This window comes from Peromyscus eremicus, chromosome 18, assembly GCF_949786415.1.
Source record: "Peromyscus eremicus chromosome 18, PerEre_H2_v1, whole genome shotgun sequence".
Classification (NCBI taxonomy): domain Eukaryota; kingdom Metazoa; phylum Chordata; class Mammalia; order Rodentia; family Cricetidae; genus Peromyscus; species Peromyscus eremicus.
The window spans coordinates 8,239,805-8,256,831 of NC_081434.1; the positions used below are offsets into that span (position 1 = coordinate 8,239,805).

The window sequence follows — 17,027 nt, forward strand, 5'->3', positions numbered from 1 at the left end:
CCTGATTTTACTAGGACTCCTTTTGTTTATCTCTTTAAATCAGGCGTCACCTGGCAAAGTTGCCACACATTTTGCCTGCCCACCTCTGCCCTTGACTGACTTTTCGATTCCTGCTGTCGGTGGAGCAGCTGCCAGGGCCCGCAGGGTTTCCCAGCTGCCCCCCACCTGCCTCCCAGGTCACAGCATTCCTTTCTGGCTGCTCTCCAAATGAGCCTGTTCCATTTCCTTTCTCCGGAACCTCCCCTTCCCACGGAGTTTCAAAGGTTCACAGACGGGACCTCCAGACTCCAACCCTCGGGGAAAGCTTCCAGTGGGCTGACCCACGGCGGGGGAGGGGAGGAGGAAGGAGACACACTGAGGGGCCCCTGAGCCCCGGTAGTAATTGCTGTCAGCTGATGACTCCAGGGTCTTCCTCCAGATTGCACCAGTGAGATGCTGAATCTGGAATCTGGGGCAACAGGTATGTTCCCGTGGCTTTGTGTGGCTCACTTCCTTCCTGGATTCCAGGCACTCTCCCTTATCTTCATTCTCTCGTTAGCTAATTTTCCTAATCTCCAGCACATTTACTTCGTGGTATTTGATCAAGGGAGCATTGCGGGCAGGTGAAATAGAGTGTTAGATGATGGTGGCAGTGACAGAGAGAGACCATAGTTCAGGGCTGTCAGTAACCAAGGAAACCGAGGCCCAGCGTTGGCGTGTTACAGAAACCCCTGGCTCTAGGGAAGCCTGGGCTGGCCTCTGCCCGAGCGCCAGCTGCCTGCCCCCTTATTCCTTTGCCAGTTGCCCAGGTAGCATAGCTTGTGTGTGCACGGCCTCTCGCCTCTTGCTTTGTTCACCCAAAAACAGTGAACCAAGTTAAATCAGCTGTGAGCTGTGTCACCATCCAGAAATGGAAGCATCCCAATTGCCTCCCTTTGAAAACATTTCCACCTGGGGTTTCTGAGGCCGAGTGTGATCTGGTCTGCTTTGTGGTTGTTGGGACCTCAGACCGGGCCACTCCTGGAGAGACGGGTCCACCTCCAAGTTTGTTTTCTGGCCCCAACCAAATGGGTGGCCGTTAGACGGTTGGCACACGACCCGGTTTTAAAAGCACAACCATATAGGGTATTGGCGGAGTGGTAACCAGGGCTTTTCAAGAGTGAGGTCATGGGAGGCCCAGATGAAGCTCTTTTAATGTGTATCACAAGTGCAATTAATCTTATTAACATGTTGGGCCTGGGCCTGCTTTCACGGCCCGGGTGTGCCGGGGTATTGAAGGGCCGTGCTTTGAAGGGCGCTTGCTCTCTGCTGATGCAGATGGGTAGCAGGAGCGTATGAAATGTCGCATCTGATACTGGAAAGGCCTTGTGTGCCCTTGCAGATTTATAGCATTTTGAGAATCGAGCAAGAACGTCACAGGGCTTGATAAGACGCTCGAGAGGATAGATTGCAGATGCAGACTTGCCGCCAGATTCATGACCGGGTCTGTTGCAGAGGACAAGGCTTGCCTCTGTTCAGGACCCAGCGAGTTTGAACATGGGGCTTCTAGGAGGAAAAGATTTAAAACCACAGCAGGGTTGCTAGAAGCTTTAGAATGTACTGTGGAGGCTTAACCCGTAGGTGAGGATTGAGGATGGCTTCCTGTGTGTGTGTGTGTGTGTGTGGTGGTGGGGGCACGAAGTGAGCAGGGGACCGCCAGGGTGACACTGGGAGAGGTTGGTGACAGACAGAGAGGGGCTGCGGTGATGTTCAGAGCATACCTGTTCTCATTTCTCTCTGCAGACCCATCCTTAGAAAGCTGCTGTTTTGTTTTCGTGGTCTGTTTACTTTTCTTTTTTTATGAATAGTCTAAAATACCCACCCATGTTCTCCTCTGGGGTTGCTGTGACTGTTAACTAGTAGCCTTAGGGACAAAGGATGCTTCAAATTACCAGGGATGACAGATGTGTTTCAGGTGTATTGGTCACCCCGATTCCCCCCCTTCTCCCCTCCCAGAGAATACAGACTGCATGGTTAATAAGACACAGAACTATTACACACACGGTCATCACGGCACTCAGTCCGAGGCCGGTGGATGGCAGGTTTGAAGCCAGCTAGGGCTACATGATGAAGGAACAAAAAAAATACGTCCCTGCTTCATGTGCTCACTGGGTCACAATTAATGAGCAGCACGTTCACATCATTGTTCAAAATCTCCTCCTCTTGGCTGGGTGCTTTTACTGATTTCTTAACTGCAGGGTTCCCCAGAGTCTGGAGCATTCATTCTAAAGGCCACTGGGCATCTTTGCAGGGATGATGGGAGAGGAGGCGTCCGAAGTACGAGAGTGCTTTTTCTGTCACAGGACTGACGGATGCTCCCAGGGACACGGGTCCCATGCCCTCTCCTTCCGTGGTACCCACACTTGTATCCGCTCCCACAGGTTCCCGTTTGCTTTCTGCCTGAGGCACATCCGTTTTTACAGGGATGACAACGAGGTGGGGGTTGATCAGGAGAATGTACACGTGCATACGAGAGTTCCCCCCCCAAAAGCTGAATCCAGGCAAGCGTTAGACTCCTGAGATCCTCACAGGACTGGAAATAGAGCACCAGCTAAAAGTCTCCCTCCATCTGGCAGGGCAACAATCCCAACTTTACGAGCGGCCAGTCCGAATCACAATGGCAGGACCACACACCAAGAGAGTCATCGGCTCTCTGGACATGGCACCCATGGACTTGCAGTAATGGGGTCTCCAGAGCACAGAAGCTAAGCTGCTGCTGCTTCTTTTTTTTTTTTTTTTTTAATGATTATTTTTATTTTTATTTTATATGCATTATTGTTTTGCCTGCAAGTATGTCTGTGTGAGGGCATCAGTCCCCTGGGACTGAGTTACAGACAGTTGGGAGCTGCCATGTAGGGGCTGGGATTGAACCCAGGTCCTCTGGAAGAGCAGCCAGTGCTCTTAACCACTGAGCCATCTCTCCAGCCCCATCAGCTGTTCTTTTAAGGTCGTAGCCCAGCACCGAGCATCCTGGAAAACGCTGCTGAGTCTTACGGTTGTGTCTGCTCCCTCGCCTCATCTTTCCACCTGAACACCCGTGTACATTGTTTTCTCGGTGCTTTTCCCTCATCCTTTGTTTGCACCGGTCACCATTACTGAGCCCTGTCCTGCCCACTGCAGCAGGTTAAAAGAAGCCTGCGGCTCATTTCCTCATGTCAGTCACCGAAGCCACACGTGGCTCCTGACTGGCTGGCTGTTGGCTGGGGCACGACATGACTGCCGCTGGGTAGTTAGGGTATGGATCGAAAAGTTGATCCTTGAGAAGACTGTGCAGGGCTCTGCCTCCTTCGGCATCTTGGTGCGGCTGTTCGCCAGGCAGAGGTGTTAAATACAGAGCCGCGCCCTTCGGCCTTGCTTATATATATATATGTATGTATGTATATGTATGTATGTATATATATATGTATATATGTGTATATGTATATATATATATGCACAGGGGTTGAGCAAGACAGGCTCTGTGTGACAGCCCTCCTGTGTTCATCCTGTACCAGGGCCTCCACTTCGCACACCTAAAGGACTTCTCACCACAGTTCCTTCCCTTCCGCTTTCCGTACTCGAACCCAGTTCAGGAGCATATATATAACTCGTAACATGTTTTCAGTCAACTTGGAGTTGTGATGGAGTTGTGAGGCATGCCTGTTACCCCCTGCACTAGACGTGGAGGCAGGAGGATACCCTCAGCCACATACATAGCAAGTCCGCAGCTAGCCTAGGATACACGGGCTCCTGTCTGGGAGAAACAAAACAACCCCTCACCCCGAAAAACACTTTTTAAACATGTCAGCCCTGCCTCTTCGCTTGCTCTATTCCCAGAGAACTTGTTTCTTTTTTGGGGGTGGTGGTGGTTGAAACAGGGTCTCTCTTTGTAGCCCAGGTTGGACCTAGCTCTGTAGACCAGGCTGGCCTAGAACTCAGAGCCCCACCTGCCTCTCTGGGATTAAAGGCGAGAGCCACCACACCCAGTGAGGACTTGTCTCGCCTGCACCCACCCGCTGCAGCCCGCTCCAGGACCTAATTTAGCCCGTGTGTTAGTTACTTGTCTTGTGGCTACCGCCAGATACAGGAGGATAGCAACTTGGAGGAGGAAGGGTTTGCTTCCCGCCAAGGTCACGTGTCGAGGGGTGACAGAGTCACTGGGTCTGTGGTGCCCACCGGGAAGCAGAGAAAGGGGGGGCAGTGCTTGGCTGGCTTACCCCCCTCCCCATTTTATTCGGTCCAGGACCTCAGCTCAGTGGGATTGTGCCGGCCACATTCAGGGTGGGCCTCCCCTGCTCCGTTAACCCCCTGCAGCACCGGTATCCACACGGGGCGCCTCCTCGGTAATGCCCTCCATGTTTCTTACTCCAGCCAAGCTGACAGCCAAGCTGACAGTAGAAACCAGCCGCCACGCCCCAGCGTCCATTGTCTCACTTCCTTGCGGGAGCCAGGCCTGGCCGGAATATGTTTATAGGAGTCAGCGCCTGCACTCAGTTCACCTTAACTGGCCCTGAGTCCCGTCCGCAGCCAGGGCCCACCCCTCCAGGAAATGTGCTGTTTGAGGATGGACGCTGCTGGATAGTTAATGTTTCTGTTTTAGTCTGTGTGTAACCCCAAGTCTTGGACTTGTTCTGTTTCTATGCCACGGGGCGATCCAAGCTCTTGAGATGTCAGTGGGCAGTGACCTGTTTTCAAAACAGGAGGTGGAGTGAGAAGTATTCATGATTTCGGTTTAGTCTGGGGAACAAGCCCTTGTCGGCCTGGTCAGGCTGCCCTCTGATGATGCAGGCTGGACCACAGGAGAGGGCGGAGCTGCACATACTGATGGTCGGCCTTCCTTACTCCTTAGAAAATCTGTTGGTTGTTTTTTCTTCTTCCTTCGGGCACCCTTGGGGAGGTCTGTAGCTTGCTTATTCCTCTTTCCTCTTTTAAATTTTGTGTACTTATTATTTGTGGGGGTGTGGGAGCACCCCCAAACGGCACAGGGCAAAGGCCTCCCTTGAGTGGGTTTTGAGACTCAAAACTTGTTGACTGCTGCTGCGCACTTCAGACAGGCTGTCCTGCATGTCCTGCAGTGTCCAGGGACCCCCCACCCCCCATCTCCATCTCACCCCGGGAGCTCGGGCATTGCAGATGTGTGCCGCTGTGCCCAACTCCCTGAGGGCCTGAGGTTCAAACCCAGGTCTTCAGGCTTGCACGGCGGGCAGCTTACCCACTGAGCTGTTTGCAGAGTCCTTCATGGTATAGAACCCAGTACCTCGGGTGTCTCACCCACGTGCTCTATCCGTGACCTGTATCCCTGTTGCCTCCTCGTGTCTCAGAGGCTTGTAGTGCCAAGTGCCATGGCCGTCCAACCTGCACTCGGGGGTGGGGCACAGGGTTTACCAGGCTGTCGGCCAGGAAGAGGCGGAGAGGCGGAGGAGATCGCAACTGCCTCCCACGGCTTGAAACGAACTTGGCCCCGAGCTTGGCACCAGTGGGCACTAATAAATAAGTGTCTGAGGATGGCTTCTATTGTGCCCTCTCGGTTGTATGAAGTAGATCGTGTTTTTGCACAATTTCACAGAGACGAGAGAGCCAGGGGTCAGAGAGGTTGCCTAACTTGCCTTTGGTCCCAGAGCTCGATTGTGGCAGGGCCACGGTGTCAGACCCAAGTTTGTCTAAACCCTAGTTCACATCCCTTCACTAAGCTAAAACAGGGTAGTGATTATGCAGATCTGTCTTTTTCCACCCTCTTTTGAAGCCGCTTGTATTTTCTTGTCACGGTTTGAGCTTCTGTTGTTCGGCGGTTTTCTGCTTTAAATTTTGATGTCGCTTCAGAGTTAACCAGAAACAAGTAAGTGATTTCGCAGATCCTCCGTCGGACTTGGAGGGGTCCGTGCTTGGAAAGCCTGACTCACGAGCCTTTGGGAACAGCACCTTGGGTGCAGGTTGTCTGTGCCTGTGAGGTGGGTGTGTCTCTTCTGAGAAAGCCTACCGGTGAGAAAAACAAACAGCCTGGCGCTGTGGCCCCACCCAGGAAGCGAGGTCGACCCAAATTGTGCTCTTTGGGCACCCCGGCTGAAACGCGTTGAGTTAGACTTTTGCCTGGCAGAACTCTCCCTGTGGCCTCAGACAAAGATATACCTTGTAACCTGCCCAGCAGACGCTCTGGGGTGTGGCACCAGCCCCTCCCCGGCTGCCAAGAGCAATAACCATGCATTATTCACAGGTGGCTGCCCCTGCCCTGCCCTGCCCTGCCCTGATGTGAGAGTCCCTCTGAGAGTCTACTCTACCACTCCCGCCACGCCACTGCTTAACCCTGTCTTTGCCCTTTGCCCCCTCCTTCTCCCACCTGGGCTGCAACCCCTCCCCCCCCCCCACCCCCCCACATCCCCCCCACCCCCGGTGCAGGGTGCTGGACGGGCGCATATTTGGAAGGATTCTTCCCCAGGTTGGCAGACAAGGGTCTCTCAAAGGCTTAAACAATCTGGGAGTTTTTCCAAGGTAAGGGTCCTCCAGTTTGGACCCTCCCCGAAATCCCACCCCACCCCACCCCACCCCATCTGTGCAGTGGAAGCAGCTGAATTTGTCAGCCACATGCAGCCTGGACTCCCCAGAGATAAACATGCACCTTGAGATGGAGACAGCTGCTGCTCACTGAGTCCCCGGGTCTCCCCCCCACCCCCCCAAGCACAAGCATGTATGATTGGTACATGAGTAGACACCCCCTCCCCCCATTTTTTTTAAACCCAGCTCTGACATGCTCTGGGCTGCCGCTACTTTCCCACTACTGACTGTCCGTCTGTCCGGTTGATCTTTGAATAAGGAAGTGCTGGGCCCAGAAGGGGTCTTGTAGGTCCTGGGCTCCAACTCTCTGAGTGCTTTCTAGTCTTTCCTTGGTTTAACCTCTGAGAAGCAAAGATAACCGCTCCTCTGTGCTCATGTGTGGGTTATCCTGGGGGCATGGCTCCTTTGATCTGCCTCAGTGCTGGTGAGCTTCTGATTCCAGGGGGCCTAGGGCCGGGCTCTCGGCCCTGTCTTCACGCTGCCTTTGGGAATTGACTAACGTGACTTAACCCTTCTGTCTGCCCCCTCACCTCTTTTCCTTAGGAGTCTCACCCAGGTGAAGCCCCCAGGATACACATGCTGTGGTTTAGTTAGCGATCTGGGGGCCTGTTAGCTTCCTTGATTGCGTCTATGGAGCCATGTCCCTCCCTTGGTCTTACGAGAGAGAACATCATCAGATCATATCTTTGCTGTTAGGTCACCGGCTCTCCAGATATGACCTACTGCAGACTCCTCGTCTAGCAGGAAATGAGCAAAGAGACCTAGAAGGACGAGCAAGCCCCGAGGCCCTGTGGTGGGCCGGGGAGCAGAGCCCGGATCTTGCATGCTGTTCTTCTGTCTCACCCCACACGGTTAAGGTGGTGCTGGTTTGCAGCGCTGGATCAAAGCCTTGTGCTTGCTACCACTCGGCCATTTCCCTAGTTCTTGTTTGTTTTTTAAAGACAGGGTCTTGCTACGTAGCCTAGGCTAGCCGCTTCCTGAGTGCTGGGATGACAGGCATGTGCCGCCGCCTCACCAGGCTGTTCAGTTCTTCTACCCCTTTTAGGATGGCATCCCCTCTGAGCCTGTATGGTCCCCGCCTGTGGATTCAACCAACCAGTTGTAGCCTCTACTGAGTGTACACAGACTTTTTTTTCCCTCACTAGCTTTGCTGTGACAATTGAGTGACAGATGTTTCTGGAACACTGACATTGTGTCAGGCATGGCCAGTAACGGAGATGATTTAAACTGTGTGGGAAGAGGCGCCTCCTAAGTTATCTGCAAATCCTGGGCCGTTTCTTTCATAAGGGACGGAAGCAGTTCGGTATCTATGGAGGAGGCAGTGCCCTTTACCTTGTCTTCAATGAACAATTGTATGTGCTTTGAAGAGCCCCTGGGCAGTTAAAACTTACAAATTGAATGTGTAGACGAGGCTACCTCGTTTTGCTGGTCAGCTGTGCCCGCCCATTGGGTGATTGGATTAGTTGTCCGCTGAAAAGAACAGAGAGAGAAGAAATGGGCTACTTCTCTTTTTTTTTTTTTTTCCGAGACAGGGCTTCACAATGTAGTCCTGGCTGTTTTGGAACTCAGTCTGTAGACCAGGTGGCCTCAAATTCACAGAGATCTGCCTGCCTCTGCCTCCCAGTTGCTAGGATTAAAGGCGTGTGCTAACATGCCTGTCTTGGTCTACACATTTTACACTTCCTTAGAATCTCCTTATGAAGAATCTTAACCCACAGTAACAACAAATATAAGACTGTTGGGGGGGGGGCGGTGGGATGGGGGCTCTATCGATACTGACAGTGTGCCCAAGGGGCTTCAGGCTTGCCCATGGAGCCAAGGAGATGAGCGTGTTATCTGCGCTGGTATTTCTTCGGCATTGTCTGTGTTCGAGTCCCGGAGACTGCCCCAGGCCAGTGTAGAAACTGGAAATGCTGACAGCGGGTGTCCATCGCACTCGTTAGGGCCTAAGAGCCTTTTTATATGCCGGGTGGCATTCCGCCCGGGGGTTCCAGAGTGGCCGTTCCTGGTGTATTGATGCCATCACCACACAGCAATCGCTCAGGGGAACAGCTGTCAGCCTGGAGACTATCCAGTGTGAGCATGGTGAGCCCTGGCCAGCTGGAAGAGGCCTGTCTTCATACTTTGTGTTCGGAGCATGAACCATCCGAATTTAATTTCTCCTGAAGTGGTTTTATCTCTACATCTCTTCCAATCTGCTCCTTGAGTTTGAACCTGACTGTACACGTGTTCTTTACATTTTCAAACGTTTGTCTACACCAGACCCATCCAGTTTAGTGAAAATGACATACAGGACCTGAATTAAGATGGCGCTGCCTCCGGTAACTAGTGGGCACATCGTTGGAAGGGCCGATTGACTCTGCAAACCTCTCCTCTGTCTTCCCTCTCTCACAGAGAGACTAGCTAGCTCTTGGGGGAGGATTAAATGAAAGCGCCCACGCGGAGATGCAGGCTGCCGGACGGTTGGGCTGGGGAGAGTTGCTGGGTTCTGGGGCCAGGCCTCCACCCAGCAGGTTAACTCGCTTCCTAGAACTCAGTCTTACATGGACACAGGAGTCATTATGCCAGCTTGGCTGGGTGGCTAGGAGAGTTACATGTTATCCAGCCAGGTGCCTGGTACACTTGGCTCACCAGATGTTACAGTTAGGCCTTGTGATTACAGGGCTGCACCTGTGTTGTCTTAGTTGGGGTTTCCATTGCTGGGGTAAGCAATGTGACCAAAAGCAGCTCGGGGAGGGGAGGGTTAACTTCGAGTTCGTAGTCCGTCCTCCTGGGACGTCAGGGTACAGGAACTCAAAGGCAGGAACTTGAAGGTAGGAACTTCATGATGCAGAGACCATGGCACCCAAGACCACCAGTCCATGGGCGGCACCGCCCACGGTGAGCCAGGCCTGCCCACATCCATATCCAATCAAGAAAACGCACCCCAGGCTTGCCCGATGTAGTGGGGGCATTTTCTCAGCTGAAGCTCCCTCTTCCCAAATGACTCTACCTCGTGTCAAGTTGACGTAAAACTAAGTAGGGACACGAGGTCTTCAGGCGATCCGTTCGTAGTGAATTCCAGAGGGTCACGAGAGAATTGAACTGGTCAGTATGTCCCCTTTCGGGTTACAGGAGAGAGAAGGTGTGGGGAGAAGTAGGCAGGGTGGCGAGGTGGAGGGGTCTGGTCACTTGTATCTTGGCATGGGGACTGTTTGGAAGGTAAGTTACCCTGGTGGTTGTGCATGGTTTGACAGGTCGATGGCTAGCACTGGCTGATTGGCACTTATTCCCTGTTGTACCTGCTGCTGATATGAACTGTAAAGCTGCAGAGACCGTAACACGGATGGAGTCTGCTTGGGAGAAGCTCTGCATGTGGATCTTTAACTAGTCTTTGAAGCTGGGCACCCAGGAGGCAGGGCTACATAATGAGACCCTGTCTTAAAAATAAACATGGGCCCGGCAGTGGTGGCACTCTGGAGGCAGAGGCAGTAGGTTCTCTGTAAGTTCAAGTGCAGCCTGGTCTACAAAGCAAGTTCCAAGACAGCCAGGGCTACACAGAGAAACCCTGTCTCAATAAACAAACAAACAAACAAACAGTTTGAAGTGGAAATGTCTAGTATCTGGTACTGTGCGGAATGATATTTCTGCAGAAGGAAAATTTAGCAAAGACATATTTGCAGAATGATATTCAATGAAATACCGTTTTTTAATTGCTGATGGATTGATTTCATTTCATTACCCCTAGGAAGACCAGTTTGGGAAATGAGAGGTGGGTGAGCCTGGTGTGTTTGAAAGCAAAATAGAGCCGTGCACGTGTCTCAAGGAGACGACATGTGCCTGGCTGCTCTTTTGTGGAATGTAGGAGAATCCTGGTTTATCTGCATTTTTCTCCCTGTGGTTGTTCATGCATGACATGATTTGTTTTTCTTCTAGGATGTGGAGAAAGAGAAGGACACTCACAATTACCTCAGCAAAGAGGAAATCAAAGAGAAGGTCCATAAATACAATTTAGCTGTCACAGACCAGTTGAAGATGACCTTGGTAAGTACTTCCTGGTTCAGTTGGTTCTTTTATTTTTTTTTATTTTTTATTTTTTGTTTTTTTTTTTTTTTTGGTTTTTTGAGACAGAGTTTCTCTGTATAGCTTTGCACCTTTCCTGGAACTCACTCTGTAGACCAGGCTGGCCTCGAACTCACAGAGATCCGCCTGGCTCTGCCTCCCGAGTGCTGGGATTAAAGGTGTGCGCCACCACCGCCCGGCACAAACTGGCAGTTTTGATCCCCAAGACCCAAGGGAAGGCCAGATGGGGTGGTGCACATCTGTAATACCAACATGCTGCAGAGAAGTGGAGCTTCAGGCCTGGTAGTCTGGAATAACCCAGAGCGGCAGCACCGATAACAGACCAAGAGACCCCGCCATGACCTCCCCGAACAAGCCGTGGCCCACATGGGCCCGTGTACATCCACACACCAAAAATACCAAGGGATCTATGATTTATCTGTTTTAATCTCATAACAGTCATGGATGGGTAAGATAGGTAGAACAGGAAAATAGGGTATTTTTGCAATTTTCAAAATTTAATCTCTTTGTAGCCGAGGTTGAAAATTGATGATTATGTGAACACACCACCACCACCACAAAAAAAATAAAAATAAAAAATGTAAAAAGTGAAATTTAGGTGGTGAGATGACTCAGAGGAAAAGCCACTTGCTGCCCAAGCCTGATGATGATCCTTGGACCGCGTGTGAGGGCGAAAAAAGAACTCCACAGAGTTGTCCTGTTTTGATAGATTTGTGGTTCCGCCCTGCCAGGGGATTTTGGGCGTTTCTAATCTTCCTGAAGTAGCTCCGACTCTAATGAGACTTCCTTTGCTTTCTACCCGGTCGGTGTAGAGCGGACATGGAAGCAGCTAGAGGATTTTGTGCCCGTGGATCGGAAGGTAGTCTAGCTGAGCGCTTTCTCCCGACTGTCTGTACGACACGGGGCACACAGCGGTCAGCTTCCTTCGAGGTGGTGCCACGGGGTTCTGCAACATTGTCCCCACCGTGGGGAGGTCGGGGGGGCCAGGGTTTAGTGACAGTGAACGGCAAAGCTCCTGTCTTCGTAACGTGTACACACACACACACACACACACACACACACACACACAGAACCTGCCGTCCACTGGCGCCATTTTTCCAGGGCTGTGGACCCCAGTCTGTTAGTCTGCTGCCTGTGAACTGGCAGAGTCTTTATCTTTGAAAGGACAGAGTGACCTGCTTAAAACTCACCCAAGTGGACTCTGTAACCTGTGGGCCGGAACTTTCACATGTGAAGGGATCAAAGACATCTCTCCAGTGGCCTTAAAGCCACCAGAAGGAGAGGCAGGGGCAGATAACCCCAAGTCAGCCTGCCTGCCCGCCCTCCTCCCTCCCTCCCCCCTCCTCCCTCCCTCCCTCCCTCCCTCGATTTATCTTGCTTATGTGTGTACACGTGTCTTTGTGAGCATGGGTGCCCTTGGAGGCCAGAGGCATACACACAAGGATAAACAAGGAAATTTGTAAATTGATCTTGAAGAAAATAAGAAAAATAACCGAAGTTCTTAAAAGTGCTACCGTATAGTATTTATTAAATCAACACTGATGATTTGTTGTAATAAGACATGATAGTGAAGTGTTCTTATAAAAGCCAAGGCTAGACCATCAGCTACTGTGACAGCTAAGAAGTGTCGGCCCAATGTGTGTGGTAAACCGTACCTGTACTTCGCACGGCTTGGATCCCCTTTAAAGGGGCCTGACATACATGGCGTGCTGTGTGCTAATGAGTACTTAACAGTTTGGTGGAGGTGTCACCTAGTATGTGTCCCCATTACCACCGGGAATAAAGCCAGCCTGTTTTCCTGGTGCCAGCTCACTGCTGACTTGGGGTCTCAGAGCCCTCTCTGTGACCTTCCTTGAGTGCTGAGTGGAATCTGGCAGACGTGTGCCGCACAGGGCCGTGTCCTCCCAGATGGGTGCCGACCCGGCTCACGAGACTTCGGGGGCTCAAGCCTCAGGGCTGGCGAGCTGCAGGGCTAGCCTGTTTCCCAGGCAGCGTTTTCTCCGCGGCATCTGCCGGAAGATCTGGCGTTGATCCCGCACTGAGGTCGTCCCTCTCTGAGAGAGGAGCGGGGAAGAGCTCTTCACTTTCCCATTTGTCTAGGATGTGCTCTTTCCCCCGTCCTGCCTAACCACCCGCTCAGTGTGGCCTCCCTCTCTTCCTTCTCCAGAAGTCGAATGGGGTTTACACTGGCTTCATTAACGTGCAGATGGAACTCTGCAAACCCACCCAGACCCCTGCCAACCCCGGGAGACTCCCGCCCAGTGGCGGCGGCTGTGTGAACACACTTCATATCAGCAGCACGAACACCGTGGGCGAAGTGATCGAGGCCTTGCTCAAGAAGTTCCTGGTGACCGAGAGCCCCTCCAAGTTTGCACTTTATAAGCGCTGTCACCGGGAAGACCAAGGTATGTCGCCACACTCAGAACGAAAGCGATCTGTCTGCTCTGTTTATGTCGCTTGTATTCGTTAGCAGAGGGACAGCTGAGAGATGCCACGTCAACCCGTCAGAGCCTGGACGGGGACAGATTGCGGAAGCCACACTCCCGTGGCAGATCTTTATGTTTACTGGCTGTCTATTTTGAGTTGAAGAGTGATCGAGGGGCTGTGGTAGGCATGTGTGGAGGATTTGCTCGTGTGCACAGAGGGACAGGTTTGGTGACAATGATGTTAATGTCCTTTAGGATACAAAAGAACACGTGTGTGGTTGAAGCCTTCAGAAATGCTTTCACATGTGAAGTCCACATGCACATGCGGTAGCTTGATGGGCCTGGAGGCACACGTGGGACCCATTGAACTGACATGTGAAAGAGAATGACCTGGGGTCTGTTCGAACTTATGTCCATGCCCGGTGCCTAGAAGGAATATTAGATCACCTCATGAGATGGGGTGGGATGTCCTGGGTGCGGTGTTTGAACAGAGGTTGGTGTTTATGATTCACACGCTCTGTGCTAACCAGGAAGTGCAGCTCATATCAGTGACCAGTTTAAGCTTTCTCCAGTTTTCCTCTGGGAAAAGCCTACCGCAGCCACAGAGGAAAATGTACTGAGTTTGACATGATGGTGACGGCCTTCAGCGGCACAGGGTGACGGGCACACAGCTTCTCTCTGGGGGTGTGCATTTGTTAAACACAGGCCCCTCAGAGCAGAAAGACGGGCAAGTCAGAGTTCGGGCCCTCCTGAAGCCACAGGCTCAGCAGCTTGGTGAAGGAGGAGCAGCCACCAGGAAACTCCGAAGCAGATGTGTCTGAAGTACCAAGGGACAGGGAAGGGCTGGTGACATTTTCAGCTTGCCGGCCACTTGGCCAGCTCGGCTGGACATCAGCTGCACGATGTAAAGTGTCAGCGTCCTGCTCAACCGTCATCCTCGAGGCTGGCGTGTCTTTGGACACTAGGGTGTGTCTGTGCGGACACACTGTGTGTGTGTGACAAGGGCCTGGCTTGTCTGCCAGTTCTGGATCTACAAAGAGGTTTGCTCCTCAAGCGTTGGGTTCATGTTGTTTGGTTGAGATATTTTCATTGTTTTTAAAGGGGTTAAGATCTTCCCCCCAAAAAAAGTTTCCATTTTCCTGACAGGGGGACAGAGTTATCATAAGCATATTTGGGGCAAGTTCCTGTTCTATTTTATTATTGGGTCTCATTTCCTCCTGGTCAAGGCATGGTGTGTGCCGGGTGGGTTGTTCACTGTGGGCCCTCGGGGTTACGGTAAGAGTGGTGATACAGAGGCTCGGATGTGCACTGTGGTGGGATGTGTTCAGACGGGGGGGCTGGGTGGGGACACTGTCTCAGAGTCGCTGCAGTCCTCTGTAACCTGCTGTTTGTCCTCCTTTCCCAGTGTATGCCTGCAAGCTCTCCGACCGGGAACACCCACTCTACCTGCGTTTGGTGGCCGGACCCAGAACCGACATGCTCAGCTTTGTTCTTCGAGAACATGAGATTGGAGAGGTGAGCAAGCAAGGAACTGTTGACAGTGGCGTCGGCCTGCACACAACAGTCGGCCTGCTTCATTGCTGTGCAAGGACTGGGGGGGGGGGGGGCGAAGGGTGAGATTTTTGAATCTCCCGAAATGAACCCCAAGTTAGCTTACAGTGTATTTCTCTTAGAACGTTCTGTTGCCGAGTGCTCTTCAGGAGTCCGAGGAAATAACAATTCTTACTTATCCCCATGCAGAGAGCCATTTTTACTTCTTCCCAGCTCCACACGACTAATCCAGCCAAGCCTCCCCTACACGTCTGCTACTAAGACAAGACTCCAGGCCAGTTTCCTTATAAAGGGAAACCCCACATGTGCGGCCACAGAATCCCCTGCCCTCTCCATCCAGTCAGATGACCTAGGAGTTCTGTGTGCATGAGCGCCCCTTTCTCTCCAGGGAGGAGGTATTGGGGTGCCCATTGAGAGACATTTCAGACTGCCCTGTAGATCATCTCTGAGCTTTCAGTGATCCTCGACAAAGTCTCCAGCCCAGGTCCTCGACTTCAGAAGTGAGGCGTGTCCCGTGGCGTCATCAGTCTCTGAGGCTGGGAGAACAGGCTTGCTGGCTTAGATGTCAGGAGACCAGCACTGTGGTTAGATGGAGGATACGACCTGAGGCGAATCTTCTGATTATTCTAGCCTTCCATTCAAAACAATCCATAAAGTGCTACTAAGTACTTCTTTTAAAATGATTGTTATTAGCCGGACGGTGGTGGCGCACGCCTTTAATCCCAGTGCTTGGGAGGCAGAGGCAGGTGGATCTCTGTGAGTTCTAGGCTAGCCTGGTCTACAAAGTGAATGCCAGGACTGTTAGAGAAACTCTGTCTGGAAAAACCAATATGTATGTATGTATGTATGCATGCATGCATGTATTATTATTATTATTGTTGTGTGTGTGTGATATGTATTCATGGACATGTGTATCATAGCACACACATAGAGATCATATATATACAGACATATATATACACACACACACACACACATATATATATATGATTGTAGGAGAGGAAGAAGACGAGACTGTGATCCCAGATGCAGATATGGGGAGTCGATCACCGGACCCCCCACTTTCTTATAGTCCGTGTTCTGCAGGGCTTGCTGTCACATGCTGTAAAGCCAGCGCTGAGGCAGAGGATCGTGAGTTCAAGACTAGACAGTGCTACAGAGCAAAACCTTTGTCTCTGGGGAGACAAGAAGAGAAGGAGCTGAGGTAATCGTGTCCGGACTCTGAGTTAGTTAAACCTGGCATATTCCTCTCTGCCCCCCACAGTGGGAAGCCTTCAGTCTCCCGGAGCTCCAGAACTTCCTGCGCATCTTGGACAAGGAAGAAGACGAACAGCTGCAGAGCCTGAGGCGCCGCTACACAGCCTACAGGCAGAAGCTGGAGGAAGCCCTGGGCGAGGGGTGGAAGCCCGGCTAAGGCCAGGGGCCGCCTGCCCGGAAGGCACAGCCCGGACCCTGAAAGAGCAGCATCGCCTCTTCTCAGAGAGCGGCTTTGGTGCCCTCCTCTCTCTCTAGACACCGTTCCCAAAGCTTGGTCACACGGCATCCTGCGCCTCACGAATTGGCACACGGGACTCTGCGAGCTTGTTCTGTTACGGCATGGCGATGCTACCTCCTGCAAGCTGTGAGCCTGTGGTCCTCAGGTGCATCCTGGACTGCTTGGAAGCATGAACTCTGGGTTGATTTCCCTTGATTTCTTCTAGTTACTTGGATGATGTGATTTTGTTGTTGTTGTTGTTGTTGTTAAGCTTCAGGGTGTGCAGATTAACATGCAATCTTCGAATACTCGTCCCGTGGCGAAACTACCTGCTGGGTTTTCTTCTGTCAGAGCAGCCTGTCCACGTGATCTGAAAGACACGGGAATGTAGGCACCCTGGGGGACTGGGGAAAGATTTTGTAACAGGTTCGACAAAGAAAGTAAAGAGCATGTTGAGAGGGTAGAGGGGAGGCGAGAGCCCACGGCGGCTTGGGAAGGCCGCGTGGCTTCTAAGTTAGCGATAAGTTAGGAGGAAGTTTGTTTGTAAAGGAGTTAAAAGCATTCAGGGTTGATGTTCGGCTCATTTTGAGACTGGTTGATTTGCTAATGGTAAAGTGTGGAGTCAGAGCCGACCAGCTAGGAGCTAAGCCCGAAGGAGGGATCTGTGAACTGCAGCTGACCTGCGGTGGATGTACCCAGAGTTAGGCCCCCTGCAGCTGGATCTGGCCTCTGTGCACCAATTCCCCGACTCCACTGGTGTGGAGTGGATGGTCTCCGGGTATAGCTTCTCTGTGTAGGTGGGGGTAACCATGGCTGATTCCTGTTAAATGTAGTTTTTTTCTCCCCGCCCCCAGAGGTTGTTCTCAGTTAAAAAGGAGTTTAGGTAAGGACGGCTGTTTCCTCTCCGCTGTTAGCTAGAAGATATATCAAGTCCAGGGCTCACAGCAGACTTTGTGACAATCACTCTC

The 17,027-nt window shown here is 51.9% G+C and overlaps 1 protein-coding gene across 1 annotated transcript in view; it reads left to right on the forward strand.

The window, feature by feature from the left end:
* Window positions 1–16,387, forward strand: part of LOC131895134 (ras association domain-containing protein 3) — a 63,623-nt gene extending 47,236 nt beyond the window's left edge. Inside the window, exons 2-5 of the mRNA XM_059245562.1 lie at window positions 10,462–10,569; window positions 12,776–13,013; window positions 14,440–14,549; window positions 15,850–16,387. Of these exons, the coding sequence (XP_059101545.1) occupies window positions 10,462–10,569; window positions 12,776–13,013; window positions 14,440–14,549; window positions 15,850–15,999 (606 nt within the window). The 3' untranslated portion in view covers window positions 16,000–16,387. The remainder of the gene's footprint in view (window positions 1–10,461; window positions 10,570–12,775; window positions 13,014–14,439; window positions 14,550–15,849) is intronic.
* Window positions 16,388–17,027: the final 640 nt, after the last annotated feature.